General features: G+C 31.4%; 2 protein-coding genes across 4 annotated transcripts; both read right to left on the bottom strand.

Moving 5' to 3' along the window:
- Positions 1-2,880: 2,880 nt before the first annotated feature.
- LOC109811729 (cyclic dof factor 1) lies at positions 2,881-6,093 on the bottom strand. Of its 3 annotated transcripts, none has more exons than XM_083062552.1 (2): positions 5,716-6,093; positions 2,881-4,696 (listed from the first exon to the last, which is right to left on the bottom strand). In XM_083062552.1, the coding sequence occupies exons 1-2, from the start codon at positions 5,791-5,793 to the stop codon at positions 3,353-3,355; spliced, it is 1,422 nt and encodes a 473-aa protein (XP_082918678.1). In that variant the 5' UTR covers positions 5,794-6,093; the 3' UTR covers positions 2,881-3,352. The 3 variants fall into 3 exon arrangements, 2 of the variants coding, with proteins under 2 accessions (XP_082918678.1, XP_082918679.1); XM_083062553.1 differs by having other exon boundaries at positions 5,791-6,092; XR_014428647.1 differs by having other exon boundaries at positions 4,556-4,696; positions 5,638-6,093.
- A 5,944-nt stretch (positions 6,094-12,037) lies between these two features.
- Positions 12,038-18,578, bottom strand: LOC109811735 (phospholipid-transporting ATPase 1). The gene is made up of 7 exons (XM_020375548.3): positions 16,556-18,578; positions 16,121-16,427; positions 15,044-15,758; positions 14,829-14,952; positions 14,423-14,642; positions 13,684-14,142; positions 12,038-12,526 (listed from the first exon to the last, which is right to left on the bottom strand). Exons 1-7 carry the CDS (start codon positions 18,060-18,062, stop codon positions 12,307-12,309), a joined length of 3,552 nt encoding a protein of 1,183 aa, XP_020231137.2. The 5' UTR covers positions 18,063-18,578; the 3' UTR covers positions 12,038-12,306.
- Positions 18,579-19,200: the final 622 nt, after the last annotated feature.

The following is a 19,200-nucleotide window of genomic DNA, read 5'->3' as shown; positions in this document are numbered from 1 at the left end:
AAGTATTGACTCACATCTATAACTAGTATTAACTTAAACCCTAAATCAATCTAAAGTCTACTAAAGAACTATGGAATTTTAGAAAAAAATTTATTTTATTTTTGGTTTTAATTTAATCTAAAATAATTTGAAGAAAAGTAAAACACTTATTTTGACATTACACATATCAAAGACTATGTATTTATTAAGAGTTTGTGGCTTAACTTCACATAAAACACTATCACGTTATAAGATAAGAAATGTAATATATATAATTATTTATATCACTTCATTTGACTATTTATTAGGTGTCTATCATACTTTCCTTTAAATCTTGACATATCTAAAACCATTTTCTTAGATAATCTTTTTGTGAAAGAATCTACGAGATTTTTTTACGATTTGCATATTTGAAGGGTAAATTTTTATTTTTAATCATATTTTTCACAACACCATCTATTTCTTTGTTACTTTCTAATATATCTATATACTTTTATATTTTCTATTTTGGTTTTATACTCCTGTATATGGAGTTTGTTAGAAGGGTATATAACCCAATTAGTTGAAACATAATCAATTGTAGAGTCAATTGAATTTGTTCTGAGTTCAAAAAGTAATAACAAAATTCTATTGAGTTATCATGTTATCTCCTCTTTTATTCTGAACTTGTTTATTTCTCAACCTATGTATAACATTTTATAACGTTAAATACTTTAAGCTTACGTGTTATAAGTATGTAATATTTATTAATTGGACTTGATGATATAGCATTATACTTTACAAATTGTATAATATAATTTCTTATTTTTATTTTTATTATTATTATTTTAAAAATAAATCAAATCATCTGATCCAAACTAATTCAAATATGCTTAAATTGAGTTAGTTTTACTTCACAATTGAAAAGCTGAAAAACGAAAACTATTTCCAAACCAATTAAAGTATACCTCCAATCTAATTCAATCTAACACATCCCTATGTTTATGTTGATTTCTTAACATATGATCCAAAATGTTAACCAGATCAATTATCTAACCAGTTTGTTAGTCAAACCGACCAAAATGGTCGGGTTGTTTATCATTAATGATTGTTGCACTTTTTGATTAGTAATGATTGCTGCACTTAATAATGATTATGGGGTAGTACCATGTTTATCCAACTACTTTTTCAAGGGAACTTGTAAATGCCAACTTATATGGTACTTGCTGCATTGGGCCATAAAACTAGTCATAAACATTTCAAACCATTAAAAAGTTTGGACCGACAAACTAGTATTAAAAATATTAAATTTGATTCGTATATCTAAAATGTTCAAGAAGGAAAAATAATGATTTGAAGAATTAAAATACCTTTGATAAGTTTCCCACTTTTCCAAATCAAATTCATATGTTTAAAATCTTTATTTTCCAATACAAAATATGGATTACACATTTATTTAATACACTTCTTTAATTGATTAAAATTTATTAAAAATTATGAAATTTAATGAATCTCGTGATTTTTAAAAAATATTTTTAATGAATTTTAACTAATAAAAATGTATTAAGAAAAACTTGTTACAGAATGTTAGCCACATACACAGACACAACTAACAACATTGAGTTAGTCATTCCTATTTAGTCATTCCTATTCCCGTTCTCATTATTCTTTCCAATAATTGATAATCACGTTGAGGTTATGGTGATTCAAATTGAAAATGAATCATTTTAATTTTCATTGTTACACACTTTTTTGTTATAAAGTTAATCATCTATACACTATTAGTATAAATTTTTTTACACTAATAACTAATCATATTTTTTAAATTATTTTATTTTATTAAATGAGCAACTGACATGACATTATTAAAATATATGATTGGTTGCCAGTGTAAAAAAGTTTTACACTGACAGTGTATAGGTAATTATTTATAAGTATAAAAATATTTAAAATTCTTCACTTTAGTTTTGCCTCTAGTGTGCAAGAAACAGAATACATGACAAGCATCTAACCTTTGGCATAGCATTCTAGCTTCCATTTTTTGAAGTGTTCCATTAACCTATTCATGTGTTTTCAGAATCTCCAAAGTCAATAGTCATCAGCATCCATATGATTTTACTTTTGGTTAGTGTAAATGTTACATTGTAGAAGGCTTTTATGCTGTGGTCTAGTTGCTGATATAGTGAACACACATAATTAATGGACTTGAATCTCATTTAGAGTTCCTTTCTAAATTCTAATAGAAAACTTGAAGTGATTCTGAAAGCTACTCCTACAATGTTTAAGCTATGGAACAGTAAACAAATGAAATTAGACTGCAAAGAATTTGATGTTTTTAATCTCAAATAAGTACATACATAATTTATTCATTTGGCAAAGAAAACCAGAGCCCAAGAGAAGACTGTAATTTTATACTACTTTTTGTCCTAATTATAAACAATAAATTAGATTTTTCTGTAATACTAATTATAAGCAATAATCTATAGTTTTTAATGTTACTCAGAGATAAATTTTATTTATACCTTTAATTTATTGTTAATTTTATTTCATATATATTCACTTGTTTCCTATTCATTGGATTATAAGTATCAATATTAAATATAACAATCATTTAAAGCAAAAAATATTTTTGAAATAAAAATTAAATTTATGATAAAATTAATTAAAAGTAACTAATTTAATTATTTTTCTTTGTCTCAATAATTATTCATTATTGTGTGAACAAATCAATCCGTGTAACACCAGGCAAAAACAAAGTAACCAAAGTTTTTCCCAGCTTATATTGCTTATGATAGTCATCACAAAAAATAACTATGGTAAAGGTGAAAATGAAAAAAGCTATTATTGATCAAAGGAAACGCAGAATGAAGAAAGGCATATATATTAATCAACTTCTTTGAAAAAAAATAAATAACAAAGAAGTAAAGTGAAAAAGAAAAAAGTATGTATTCATTATATTGTGCTCTAAAATATGCATTGATGGAAATAAGCCTCAGCATGTTACTCTTTGCTATAATCAACTCTCAAGATACAATACAGGGTCAATCTTTTGGAAAAAGGAAAGAGAACAATAAAATAAATACCTTGATGAGTCTGTCAAACAACACACTAAGTCAATGACACATGCAAATTCCTAACCTAAGATTCACTGAACAATGGTGACACCATCTTGAGATTCTTATTTTACCATGAAGCAAATGGTAACACCATGTTGACATTCTTATTGACTGATGAACATATAGCTCAAAATTTCTTCAAGGTTCTTGCTATAGCTATCTTCTTTAGCATCAATACATGGAACTATCCATGACAGAAAGTGCCTCATCCAACAAAAAATGCCAACATGACACAGTGGACCTGATCACAACATAAAACTGTAACAAAACACATGATTTTACACACTTTCCTGAAACGATTCGGAGCGTGAAAAAGCAGCAGGGTTTGCTCTTAGGATTTGATTATCATCTGACATATGATTACTGGCACTTGACTTAGGTTCAAATGATTTAAAAACACTTCCTTTCATAATGAGTTTGTTCTGTTCAGATTTTGTTCCCAAAGTTGACCATATAGAACTATTTGCAGCCTCTTCTGGATCATTGATTCTTATAGTCTTAGGCACCCACAGATTCTGTTTCATTGCATCTTCCCTCAGTGTACTTATATCTCTAGAATGCTTACCTAAGGTTGGGGACCTATTACTAGAACAAGTACTGTTGCTAACTGAAGATGTTGTTGACAATGAGATACCACTAAATGCAGATCCAACAAGGGAAGTCTCTTCCTTTAGGCCAGTCATGTTTGACATGAAACTCGGATACGAATAAGGCGTCGCTGCTGGAGCTGGTAGTGTTACTGATGGCATGGAGAAGCTAGGAACTGCCATCATGGTTGGAGAATCTGTGTAAGCAGGTCTAGAACTTGTGCTACATGGCCTAAACTCCATGACATTCCAACATTGACTCCAATGGTAAGGCCATGAAGGAAGAGGATAATAATGAAATGAATGTAAAGGGATAAAACCATTAGAATGTTGTGTCAAACCAACCTGCTCAATTTCAGAAGATCTCATAGAAGAGATAGATGGCTCCTCCTCCTCATCATCATCTTTGAGAGTAGAAGTTGGCACTTCAATTTTTGTTTGGCCCTTGAGACTTAACAGAGTTTCTAAGGATTCACTAAGAGGAGCTTCCTCCCTAAGACTTGAGATGTTCTCCATTCCTTTCATAGGTCTTGAAGTCACAGAAAGTGTGTTAGATGAAAGAAACATATCAGTAGCAGTAGCAGGTTTTGAATCTGTCTGCATCACAGATTCAGCATCAGGAGTCATCTGACAATGCTGCAAAGCCGAGTTCTTGTTCTTACGCTTACCGGCCCCAACTGGAACGTTTCGAATCGTCCCCCCAGCTGTCCAATACCTTTGGCAATTCTTACAGAAATGCCTTGGTTGGTTAACATTGTAATTGTTGAAGTAGCAAAACTTTGTGTCCAAACTATTGCAGCGAGGACATGGCAGGACTTTGTCTGGCTTCTTGAGAGCTTTTTCTTGATGATCAATATCTCTTTTAGCATTCTTGTGTTCACTAGTTCTATGAACTACATTGGCCACCAGTTTTGGTGCAGGGTTTTTATTTATGTTTGGAGTACTGCTATCATCTTCTTGTGGATCAGTTTGTCTGCTAGATACTTCATTCAAATGAACATCCACTTCATCATTGGTTGATTCTTCAAGTCCATTCTGCAATTGAGGACCATTCTGTGTCAACTAGGCATACATGGAATAGACAACTTGCATTAAGACCAAAGGTGCTAACTCTCTGAAAGAAAGTAACGGTTGGCATAAAATATGCATTGCAACATCGAAAATTATACAACAAAAAGCCACACATTAAGCATATCATAGTATTTCATGGTTATGCTCCAGCAAAGTGATAAGCAGTGTTCAAATAATGGAAATGGTACATTAAGAATCAATTTGAAAATGCCATCGACCTAATACTTCAAACATAACACAAGAAGAATAAGAATCTTCTTTCACCAAGCCTCTGTCCATATCCCATTGCTACAGTTGCTGCAACAAAACCTACTAATTTGGCCTCATATTTAAACTGTATAATATTTATTTCTTGTGAAACAGTGCAATTTAAAATCAGAATCCAACACAAATAGTTCAAATCAAATTCCACCACTTATATTTACTATAGCACCAAAAGACATCAAAGCCTCATTTTCTTTCATTTACTTAATAGTTTCCTTGAACAAAACTTCCACCTCACTAGCTTTAAAACAACAAAAAGTTTTATTTCACTGGGTGAGGTCACATACATAGATCGAACAATATTATTGGACTCGGTTAAAGGCAACATTCACATATACATTATTAACCACAAGATCTCTCTTAACAAATTCCTCCAATGTCCTTGGTCTCCCTCAGCCTTTTTCATAGTACTAAAAATCATACAATCTACTCTTCTCACTACATTCTAAAAATAAATAAAACACCTTCATATACTTCGTGCATAATTATTTTGAGGTAATGGGCATGTGGACCACATCAAACCATTCGTTATACAAATATAAGCTTGCAATGCGAAGACCAAATCTTGGCAAGAAAAAAAAAATTAGACTTTTCTACCATTTAAACAAACAACAACAAAATCATGTATAGCTTTCATATACCCATTTCAGCTAGGCAAATAAAATTCCAGCCTTTTCTTTTTGTGAGTTTAAAAATGCAAACTTTAGCGTGAACCTTACTGAAAATTTGCACAAGAAAAGAGCAGCACGTGAGAAGGAAAAATGAAAGAAAAGTGAAGGGTTGAATGGCATGACCATGATGATGATGGGTTGAGGCAGAGGCTGAATCTGAATCAGTAAGTGTGAATCTGTGAAGTGGGTGGGAATATGAATATTATGAATATCTGCTCCAAAAGGCTTTATTGCAAAATCTCTAACTTTGGGACATGCCTCAAATGTAATCCAGTCAATTACTTAGGACCCAAAAAGTGACTTAGGTTGTCGCAACATGAAGCCACCCACAACCATGGGAACCAAACAGTTAACTTGCCAAAACAAGAAAAGAAAAACCAAAGGACACTTCCGAATTATCCTCAAGAGATTTTAACATAATGTTTTTTTTTTCTATAAACCAATGTATCCCCTTAAAAAATTAAGGTCTCAGACTCTCAGTATATTAAGAATGAGATCCATTTATGGGGGTGTCTCCAATTTTTTATTTTTGTTTTTGCTATGAATTAAATGTTATGGATGGTCGATAATTCTTTCTACATCGTTAACATATTAGATATAATTTTAAACTAATTATGATAAGATTAAATATATTTATTATATATAATAACTTGTCACATTACTATACTTGATACAACTTAATTACAATGCAATGAAAATAACAAACATTATTTAACTTAGGATTATCATGTAAGAACTTCCCTTAAGGGGTAATCATATATATATATAGGAAGAGAGAAGAGATTTATTTATTTTGGAAAGAAGTCCAGATAAACTTATTTTATTTAATAATTCATGTTCTATATTAAATATTAACGATTCAACTGTTAAATTAAAAAATTTTAAAACATAAATCAAGTCCACAAATTTAAAAAAAAATGAAAAATTATTTGATATTTTGTTTCATTAATTCAAATTTGTGGATAATCATAAAAGTATTTTATATGTTGATTTGAATTTGTATAACGAAGTATTATATGATTTTTAATTTTTTTTTAAAAAATTTGTAGACTTGATTTGTACGGTAAGAACTTTTAAGTTAACAGTTGGATAGTTGTAATTTAATGTAAAACATGGATTATTAAATAGATTTAAGTTGTTGAGTAGATTGAGTCCCTTACGAGTTCTCTGGACAGATGACCATAGCTCGCTAAGTGGGAAGGACTCTCTATCAATCCTCTCGTTGGGCGAGTTCCAACTTGTTGGACGTGATTTGATAAGAGTCACCTATAAATCCATCGGGTAAATGTTCATCAACTATGCATGCACACTAGGTAACTTGTGAAAAATAGAGATTAAAAGTGTATTTAAGCATAGATATTGTTAAATATTAATTTTCACGTCACTTGATTAATGTTTGATCATGATTAACATTATAATTTTAATGGTTAATACATGAATATTTATTAATTCAACTAAAATTATGAATTTTATAAAATTGAAACTAAGATTGAGAAGAAAAATTTTATATACACCTCCCCTTACTAATAGATGTGTCCCCTTTGCCAATGTTATTTTTTTTTCAAAAAATTTCTTAAATACCCTTTTATTTTATTTCTTGTTTAAAGTAAAATTTATTTCTAAAAATTATATTTTTCATTCACCCTTCTTCCTTCACTCATTTTTTTTCTCTACTCTATTATTCTCTAATCACTATTTATATGCCTATCTTTTTTATGCTTTATTCTTGATTTTTCTTTCAATAAACAAGACATTGATTGACTTATTTTTATTATTTTTTGACACTTTTAATTTTAGTATTTTGTAAATATTATTTTTTTTACTTTATCTCCAATATTGTAAACATTGGTTACAAGACTATAAATTTTCTAAAGACGCTTTTTTAAATATATGACTTATTGATTTTATAATGAATTATTGATTAGAAACAATATATATTAATCATTACCATTCTAAAATTGTACTTTTCGATTCTTAAATATATTTTCAAAAAGTACTTTTTAAAAGAGAAAAAATATTTCTCTTCCTTGTATATTTATGTCTCTTAGAAAGTATCTTTTTTTCTCTTGAATTTCCGAAAGCATATTTTTCTCTAAGTTGGGGTGCTAAAACATATTTTCGAAGAGTAATTTCTAAAACTAAAAAAAAAAATACTTTCATAAAATACTTTTTGGAAGATAAAAAATACAATTTTAAAAAGTACTTTTTTAAAAGGGAAAAAAAATTCTTCCGAAAAGTTCTTTTTTGAAAGTATACTTTTGTCTTTCAAAAAATACTTTTTGAAAGTATAATTTTTCTCTTCTAGAAATTACTCTCGAAAAGCATTTTTTTCTTTTTTTGGAAGTACTTTATTGAAAAAAAAAATTAAATTACAGAAAGAACATTCTGAAAGAAAAAAAAATTCTGATTAAAAAAATACTTTTTAAAAATAATTTTTTTCTAATATAATTTCTTTTAGAAAAGGATATTTAGAAAATAAATAAAGAAATAAAAAGTAAAGAAAATGTATTGTTAATTAATATATTTAAAAAAAGTTAATTGTGAATTAAATATTATAAGAGGCAGAACTATAATTTAACTTTTTAAGAAAAAAGAAAAAAAAATTATGTGTAAAGTTTGAACAGCATGAATGTGGTTGTGGTTATGGTGTACATAGAAAAGCAATCACTTTATGTGTACACAAGATCTTTTAATTTACTTATTATAATTGGCTTCGTATCCACTTATTTTATCCGGACGATGAAGATTGTTTAATTCATAAGAAAACTGAAAATTTATCTTTCAACAGGTCACCTAAATCACTAAAAAGGTCCCACAAAAGATATATACGACAAAGCTACTTTTCATGCCTTTAGAAGAACTTGCTTAGGGCAATTTATTGATATAACACATATATGGACCTACTTGTGACTTTTTGTGGTGTTTCTGTTTTTTCTTTTAAGAAGATGAACAAATGTCAAACTTGTCCTTGTCGGGTTGGAGTTATTTTATAATATTTATTCGAGAGAATATTTTATGAAGGTTGTTTTTATAAAGTTATTATATGAATATACTCTATAATGATAAGATATTGTCCGTTTTGAGCTTAAGTTCTTACGGTTTTGCTTTTTGGTCATTACCCAAAAGGCCGCTTGATCGTTGAAGTATGTTTGTATGAAATCTGTCTTTATATAGTACATTATATGTTATGAGTTATGAGGGGTTAGGCTTTGATACCAAAGATGAAGGTTATTTTTATAAGGTTATTACATAAACATACTTCACAATGATGAAATATTGTCCGCTTTGGGCCTAAGTCCTCACAGTTTTACTTTTTGGTCATTACCCAAAAGGCCTCTCGATCATTGAAGTATGTTTGTATTATATAAATTGTTATTTTTTGTCTTATTTTATCGATGTGAGACTTGTTTGTATCCCAACACATAAGAAAAAGGATGAGTTTAGTGTCATGATATTGATAGTGAATTTATTCCATAAATAATAATATTGTCATGTGAATTATCCGTTATCCATGTTCAAATTCTGTGTATCCTTCACCCACTTCTTGATTAAATTGGTTAATCAGAGTTTATTGTTAATCATTCTTTTAAGAAGAAAACAATATTGCTAGTAGCATAATATATACCCAAGATGTTGTGATGTACAAAATAAAGTTTGTAAAGCCAGTTGTTAACAAATATGTTATGAAGAGACATATCCTTTTTGTTTGTTTCTTAACAAGTTGTTGGCATCTTGTTTTCTGTGTTTCTGTTCTAATTGCCACTAGTTTAGTCTGCAGATATGTTTCCAAATCCAAGGACAAAGAGCTTTACCACATTTAAACAAAAGAGAAATTGTTTTAGATTGGTCTTGAAGTTCAATTCATATAATATTTTACTTTGGCTCAAATACTAGTTTAATCATGTCCATCAAGTGCAAAACTCTTGATATACATAAATGAATTGTATAAAATTTATTGACCTCGGCTAAATAGGTACTCATAGTTGTTGAAACCAAAGATAGAAATCTATAACTCGCAGGTGTTTTGACATAAAAATGTACATTAAAGATTTATGTAAGAACTTGGATAAAATCAAATTACAATAATGAAATATATATGATAAAATCAAGACGTTCAATATGTTTATACAAAACCATCCAATGGATATACACTAACTAAACATCCAAGAATATATTTTTGTTATATTCTATATATTTCATACATATCTAGTGACTCATTATAGTTATGGATAGTGAGATGTCACTTGTCAATCAAATTTGTTATTGTTACTAATGATGATAATTTTTCAATTAGCAACCTTATGTATGTTACTTTGTCCTCTTACAAAATTGGATGTTCAAATTCTGATGCATACACACATAAGGCAAGCATTAAAAAAAAATCTTTGTTAACAACTTATTTAAAAGTGGAAACATTGCTTAGTTGCACTTGTTGTGACAACTGTAGCAACTTTCTCTCTCAATTAACACAAAAAGACAAAAGACTTGTATCATTTTTTCAAGATGTGCTTGATAGTGTGTACAACAAATGTTTCCCCCCTTCCCCCATCTTTTTTTCATGACTTGCATGATAATGTGTACTACAAACATTCTCCCACCCCGAATGTGTCTCCCAACATGTTTCTTCTGGTAGCCATATATAAAGAGAGACCCATGAAGAAGTAGAGAAGTTTGATGCGCCAATTCATACAAGTTTTAAGTAAGAAAACTATTTGTGAAAATTTCAAGTTATTGTATGTGCCATATTAATATTAGATCTTTGTATCCCAATAATATATTTTGTATTAGTTGATTGTTGAGTAATACAACTATTTGTAACGTCCATATCCTTCCTCTTTGTAAGTTAAATACTTGTAACCTTAACCTTGTATTGTAAAGAGTTTGAAGATGCTTGATAAAAAAAAATACTTTGGTGAAATGAAACTCAAGTTGAGCTTGATAGTTTATAAAACTTGACAAATAATACTTATTTGTTCTCTTAACATGAGTGTAATAATCCTTTAGTGAAAAATATATTGAACATAATTCTAGTTGTAGAATGAGTTAATATAAAAATTATTTGTGTTTCTTTCTTTCTTGTTATGTATTTAAACACTTGATGATCTATTCTGAATTATGTTTTTATAAGATAGCTAGCTTTTGAAGAAAAAAAATATTTAAAAAAGTTTTAAATACATAATTCAATCATTTTTCTTAAGTATTAACCTATTTATTTTTAAGTACTAAATGAGGTGGGTAATGAAAGTTACGACCTACATGCACTTCACCATAATACCAACTCATTCTTAGTGTTTCACAATCATGTTGGAGAGCTCATTATTATCCAAAGATCTTTGGAGTCCATCTTGAATGTAGTAAAATACCTTCATGGACCAACAAATTCATTATTAGGTAGGAATAATAATATTGTATTTGATATTGTCTTATAATATAATGTTATCATATAACAATTCATAAATTAATTTATATAATAATAATTTCTATTTTTATTCTCTCCACTATATCATTTATTTCTTCTCATATTTCTTTTGTTTAGTTGTAAAATTTGTTTTACAAAAAATATTTTTTTAAAAAGAATGTACCAATGTCTTGATCCTAATATGCATATAGGAATATCATAAAGAAAAGATTGTATTACATAAACCTAACTCTAGGCACTATAATTAAATTTAAAGTCAATAAATTTAAAATAACAGTTGGCAAAATTACATAGCTAAGATTCTTCAACAATTACAACTTATTTGTGACAACTAAGTCACTCTTCACATTGCATTTAATTCAATCTTCCATTAACCGACTAATCACAGAGATAGATTATTATTTTGTGCCAGAGAAAGTACTCTTGGACAAAATCACCACCTACATTATTGGCTCTAGTGACTAATTATTTACTAAATCTCTAGTGACCACCTAAATATATATCTATTTACTAAATCTCTCAAGGGGACCCATGTTGATTGTATTTATAACAAGCTTAGTTCATATGGTATATATGCTCCAACTTGAGGGGGGAGTGTTAAAGATGTGTTTAATATGTAAAGCCAAAATTAGGAATCTTCTTTAATTTTTTTTTTCTTGTATCCTTATTTGTATTATTCATTACTTGAATATAAATAAATTTGAATATGTGTGGGTGAGATACACCATAAACTCTATAAATGCATTTTGGGAATCCAACTCTTGAGTAGGATGTTGACCTCCACACTTCATGACTTAGGATGACCTAGCACTTTGAGCTAAAGAAACCCAATATGCAGATTGAGATTCAAAGTCTAAAACACAGTAAACAAAGTTGTATTTTTATAATTATCACAAAGCCTTGCATTAAAACAAAATCTGAGCAAGCTGAAGAGAAAAAATTAGCATCATCAAGCAGGCAATGAACTCGACTCTTCATGTTAAAATTTAACTTGTAACATCTTTTCTATATCTGCTATAATAATTGTTAATTTACAACAGGCTAATTTATCGACACAAAGGAATAATAATACAAGCAGCCTCTGCATTAAAAACAAAAACTCTATCCTTCGGATAGAACAATGAAATCTGGCAACCAACAGAAATACTCTGATGTAGCCTAAAGAATATGTAACTTTACAAAAGAAATTTTACAGAACACAGGGAAGAAACTAACTTCTGTTATCTTGGTGGAGCATCTGAAACAGGAAGCATTTCTATTTGTCCACCTCCATTGTCTCTTGGATTCCCATACTTCTCAGCTTCTCTTGAAATCTGAATGTCACTTGGAAAATAATACTGATAAATATATTTTACAACAAATCGTGGAAGTAACGCGGCTATCACAATTCCGAGCAAACATAACCAGAACACTCCAGTTCCTGCAACATGAAAGATAGCCCTGCACAAGTTTTTGTACACATGTAAACGTCAGATTTTATATATATGGAAATAATGATCGCAAAAACTTCTAAAACATAAGGATTGAAGGGAAACAAAGAATTCATCCTGAAGAAACTTGGTCTTGTATCTAAGGTTTAGAATAAAGAGGAGTGCTAGTAACACATTTTATAATAAACTACTTCTAACACCACATTCTTAACTATTGGTTAAATTTATTGAAACTACAAAATTTTGTGAGACTTGTTAAGTAAGAAGTGAAACCTACAAGAACAAAATGACAATCAGTGGCTGTAACTTATTTGATTAAATCAATAACATTTTAGATTGCTTTTCCTCTTTTCTCTTAATTAATACAAAATTTTGTGATTTTCAATGAGTTTTAACTTTTGGTTAAAATGAAGAATGTATTGCTAGCATTTCTCTTGGAACACAACATACAATCAACTTATTTTTAAGACAGTGACACTCTTGATTTCAAAGCATTCAGAACTAGAAAACATATTTAATTGGCAAGGAAAGTGGGACAAAAGCATAAGTTGATTGTGTGTGAAAGAATCTAAAAGAAGGAATTAGTATTAGCATGCTTGGGATTTACAATTGCAAAATGTTTAGTTAACTGTCTAACTATAGGCTATAACTAGAATTCAGCAGTCATGAAGATTTTATCATAACTGCATCGTGTTTACGGCACCAGACTCAGCCCCTGTATCTAGTAATCCCTAATCAGAAATATAATCCACCCTAATTCCCTAAAATCTACTTAAATGTGTTCTTACTAAGATAAAGTGAAATTAAGCTGAGTTATAAACTATGGATCAAGTTACTTGTGACTTAAGAGTTAAAAAGCTACTTTTTCTCTAGAGTCAAACATGTTATTGTTTCAATTTTTTTTTGACTCTGCAGTCATAGAATATTGTTGTTCTACAACTGGACTATAACATGAAAATCGGAGAAACAATAAATAAACACCAAAGAAAAATACGTCATACCACCAAATGGAAACAACTAATAACTAATAATATATGTAGAAGAATAAACACATTTAGTTGAACATCTGACATTTGCAAATATGCCTATCCTTTTAATGCAGGATACCACATTAGATTTATTTGTATAAAAGTTCAAAGGGAGATAACAGGAAAAGGTAGCACATACCAGTAACCAGGAAAGGCAGGTATAGCATCGATAATCATGACACATACTAAAGTTGCAACAATAGAGCCCCAAATGACTGCATGAATAATCCAACTCCACCTGATGACATCCATGGCCAAGTGCAAATTAACCAAAATAACAACTGAAAGAGTCCAAAGATCTCCTATGCTTGCTACATCTACAGTGGTTCCCCAATATGCAATTAGGGGAGTGAAGAAGACAGCAATGCTTTGCCACAATGTATCAGCCATTGCCAACCAAAACAATTTTTTGTTGTAGGCCTCGTGTCTTAGTCCGGCTCCATAAAGCTGAGGATTCTTTAGGAGAGTCCTTTTACTAAGATCCTTGTCAAGAATACCAACAACAATAGTTGGCAATGCAGTGTAGATTATCGAATATAACATGCTGCTCCATTCATTTATAGCAGTTGTCAAAGTGAAGGTAGTTAAGAGCACATACCTGGAAAACATAGACATAATAAATACAAAGATGTCAAGATTTGGAGGCATAAACTGTAACAGCCAAAGAGATACCAGAATAGAACATAGAAGAAATTTTCATTTTTTATCTAAATCACCAAATGAGTTCAAAGAAGTATACGAGGTCCAATAAAATGAACTAAGGAAAAATAATGTTTATAGAGAGAAAATTTTGTTAAGGGTTTTTTCGTGGCATACTCAAATTCAAAATTAAACAAAGAAAACATCTAATTATAAACATTTTCTGAATTATAACCTACCAAAATAGGACAAGAACAAAGATAGCATTTCTGTAGAAGTTGTATATTATCATGTAACCCAATCGTTGGTAATTCCAATGTCCATGTATCAATAAGAGAGGAACTAAAAATCTAAACTGCCCCATTGCAAAATCTGAAGCCATTACAGCTTGCCGACCCTCCTGTCCACTGATTCCAACTCCAACATCAGCCATTTGGATCATCGATACATCATTAGCACCTATAGCAAATGCATGATAAAGATTATTTTACATAAACACATAAATCACACCAAGCAAAATTAATCTGTATTTTCTACCAGTGCCTTTTCTATTTTCTTTATTTTGTTTGCTTTGTTATCCTATTTTATTTTCATTATTTTGAAGGAAAATGACAATCTGAAACAAGAAAATAGAAGATTTCATACCATCTCCAATGGCTAGTGTCATGTCATCCGTCCTATTCTTCACAAGCGCAACAATCCCAGCCTTCTGTAGTGGAGCCACTCGACAACAGAGAACAACAGAACATCTAGTTGCAAGATCAAAGAGCTGGAATCAACACCATGGAGCTAAGTCAGCACCTTAGGAATCAGCATGAAATACACTGTAAATACACCTTTTGAGATTTAATGGCACATACCTCTTCTTCAAGCTCGCTGTCAAGAATATAAACAAGGCTAGTACCATCGATAATTAAGGCCAATGGAGCTGAAACTGAAACAGCATCTGAACTTCCATCAGAATTGTGAGTAACTCTAGACACAGCCCTTTGATTTCTAGAGATGACTAGGGCGTCTTGTAACCGTCTTCTACATGACTCTCGATTGTTTGTATTAATTATAATTTGAGTCATGTTGCTCGTTAGGAGCTTTGAGGAGTATCCAATTGATATGGCAGTTTCCTGTTTGTCCCCAGTCAGGACCCATACTTTAATACCTGCAGTCCTTAGAGACTCAATAGCTTCTGGCACACCTTGCTGCAGTTTATCTTCGATAGCAGTTGCACCCAATATGCACAGATTGTTCTCTACATTGCTAGCAACTTTGCGAAGCATAGCAGCCCTACCAATCAAAGCAGTACTTGCAGCCTCAAAATCAGAGTGCCATTGCTCAAATTCCGAAACATTCAAGTCCCTCATCCCAATAACAAGTGTTCTCAGACCCACAGAGGAGTAAGAGTGAAGATGGGTTTCAGTTGCTTGTAGTATGTCTGTGTTCAATGATTTGTCTATCACACTAAGCATCGATGTATCTGCCCCTTTAACAAAGAGTTTTACAGAATTGTTGTTATACCCCAATATAACCGACATCCTCTTCCGATCACTATCAAATTCATGCAAACCTAAGACATTGAACCTGCATGGGCAATAATAGAAATACTCATTAAAAAAAGGATAACTATGGGACCTCATTACGTAGGAAAAATGCTTAAACTTAATTCACACTAAATTTCTACATATCCAGGGGAGAATGGAACACAAAGAAGACATATGCACTAATGCAAGACTTAACTGTAATATCAACAACTAAATATATGTAATTATCACAAAGAAGACTCCAATAGTATATATATTTCAGAATCTCTTTCTGTATGCTTGCATAACATTATTACTAAACCATTAACACCAAATTATTCAGATTGTCAATGTAAAAATATGCTTGTCAACAGAAGAAAAAGAAGCAGACAGTAATTATTAAAAAAATAAAATAAAATTTACCTTTGTCTTTCTCCATGAATATCAATGACTATGTGGCCTGAGGTTCGTTCAATAAGCATAAAACCATATGCAGCAGCAGCATAAGTCAATGATTGTTCATCTGGCGATTCCCCTTGGTAATCTATCAGCTTGACCATAGGGTCAGATGTGTCAACAAGAAGAGGCACAATTGTGTTGCAGGCTGCCAATGCTAGAAAGAAATCATAAATTTGTTTGCCCTCTTTATTTGCAAATCCACTTTTTGATAGTTGCAAAAGCTCTTGATTAACTTTCACCATCATCTTTGGCTTAATGATCTTTCCATCCGCTGAGAGTAAATAATGACACAAAATAAACATGTCAAATTGTCATGCCAAAAATTATCTTAAAAAATCAAATGCAGTATACTTAATATAAATCAAATGCAGACCAGCATATTTAAAGAAGAAATTGCACCTTGAACAGAGTATTCAACTTGCTCATTCTCAAGACTGTCTGTTGCAGAACTGTAATCAAACCCCAAGATGCTTGCGCATTGAAACTCCATCTTGTTCTCAGTCAGTGTACCAGTTTTGTCGGAAAAGACATATTTAATTTGACCTAAATCTTCATTAATATTCAAAGCCCTGCACTGAAATCTTGAATTTGTTGCCTTATCATACATTCTGGTGTCTCCAATCATGAAGTATGCCTGACCCACACGGACAAGCTCCATGGAAATGTACAAGGATATAGGGATCATGACCTGGTACACTATAACTGCCATAAGGAAAGTAAAAAGGATTTCCAATCCCCATCCATAATACTTATAGCTGTCCTCTACCCCCTTTGAAACATCCAGTTTCCTGTAATACGGCAAGAGATTCAACTCACCCTTGTGGCGCTTTAACCAAACAGCAGCACAAACTGAGGAGACTGTACACAAAACTACAAGAAATAAAGAAAGCATGATGATCTCAGAGTTCATGCGAGTCTCAAGAAGGCTCCTTTTCGATGGAGCTCCTGAGCTGTTGAGCATAGCTTTAGTTTCACAACCACAATACACAGCAACACCATGTGCCCAATTAGTATTCTTGAGCTCACAGCCTCTAAGGACAATGTTGGAGGATCCAAGAGACAACCTCTTTCCATCAACTTCCATATTACCCTGAAACCCATATATGTTCCTGTTGGGTTTCTCACACTTAATCAACCCATTCAACATCTCCTTTTCAGGCAACTTAGATTGAGTCTCTTGCTTTGCATACCTAGTCTTCAAATTAGACTCTCCATCAAGATTAATAGTCTGCACATAAGCAACCCCGGTAGGGTCACTAGTTGAGAGCAACACAATATCACAAGGAATGGTTTCATTTGCACTGATTTTAATAACCTCCCCAACTCTAACATCCTTCCACTTCTTCTGTTGAAACTCACCATTAACCAAAACCCATGCTAACCTGTTGTTCTCAATTTTGTCTGAATTGTGCCTCCTCCAATCTTCATATGCATCCTTCACAGCAGTGACAAGCAGCACAATGGCCAATGGCAAAATGGAAACACCCCTTCCAAAAACAGCTAGCTGAGGGAGCTGATTGAGAACCGCAATCACAAGGAAGTAAATATAAGCAACTCTATGAAACTGTTCAAACAAATTCCTTGGAAGAAAGGTGATGATGGAGTACTTGGCAGTTCGGATTGAATTCCCTGCAAATTCAAGCCTTTCATTGGTCCTCTCAGGATCATCAACATAAACCAACCTTGCATCCTCATCACTGATTTCCTTCTGAGACATGCTGAGGGCTTCAGAATCAACACCCTTTGACCCATACCTCACACGCGTGGATCCTGAGTGGCCAAAACCCACTTCCTGGATGGAGTTGCTCCTAGACTGAGCGGCCACGCCACTTCTACGTGACGATGAATTGAACATGAAAGAATCAAAATTGGAAGAATCCTCAAATGGGGTTTTGGGGTCCATCATAGAGGTGCTAAGATATTTGACTTTTGACCTCGCTAGATCTTTCAAAAATTCAATTTTTCGGAATCTCCAGCGCAAAGGGGTACCCTTGAAGGTGGGATCAAAAGGTAGCAAACCTCATACGCCACGACTCATGATCCAGAGAAAAAGAAAAACACCCGAGACAAAACATTCGAATTCCAACGTTGTATAGTGTTGCAGAAGGGCTAATCTCCCACGACGTGACGAACCAATGTTCGAATTCGCGCCGAGAGAGGTGGTCACATTTGATATTGAATTGTGAGTCTAGCAGAAGAGAAAAGCTGAAAAAGCAAAGGAGGAGAGGAGGCAGAAGGTGGAATCAGGAGAAGAGTGTTGAGAATGCGGAGAGAGAAGTGGCGGGTTTTTGAGCTTTAAAAGGCATTGATTTGATGAATTGTTGAGGAGAGAGAAAGAGAGAGAGAGAGAGAGAAGAACAATTGCAACGAAGAAACAAATGATGAACAAGTCAGCCATGGTTGGTCGGAGGGTGGTGTAATGTAAATAAATTTCCATCATTTTAATTTCGTTTGCACCGTCCCCTACAATCCTGGGACACTATAACTATAACTCATGTTAAAAAAACATTAATATTAAAAAAATCATGCTATTTTATTTTTCATATACGTAGTAGTATGTAAGTTTAAATTATTTTAATTCTTAAATTTTACAGTTTATTATTATTGTTTTTCATCAAATGTTTACTATTAAACCAAAATTTATAATTAATAATTAAGGTATAACTCTTTCTACTTAATCCTAAAAATTCAAATGTGTCCTTACAGTAGTTTTATCCATCTAGATTTTTGCTGCAAGGTAATTGATGTAATCTGACAAACAATGATACATAATAAAATTAGTAACATAGGACATGACTAAGTGAAATGTTGGTCAATATACACAAAATCTTATATTTAATCTTATTATTATCATTACAACTCTTGTTAATAAAAGAAAAAACATAAACTAATGTGATTTTTATATTTCAATTTTGATATTCATTTAATATTTTTTTTTAATTTCAAAAACTATTATAAAATATCATAATTAAAATTATGGTTTATAAATTTAATTATTATGTATGAGTGATTGCTAATGGATTAAAAATCATAATACTGATGAT

The sequence above is a fragment of the Cajanus cajan genome, chromosome 8 (assembly GCF_000230855.2).
Source record: "Cajanus cajan strain Asha chromosome 8, NIPB_CcT2T_4, whole genome shotgun sequence".
Classification (NCBI taxonomy): domain Eukaryota; kingdom Viridiplantae; phylum Streptophyta; class Magnoliopsida; order Fabales; family Fabaceae; genus Cajanus; species Cajanus cajan.
Note: the sequence above shows the minus strand (reverse complement) of the source record. Positions and strands in the feature narration are given on the sequence as shown.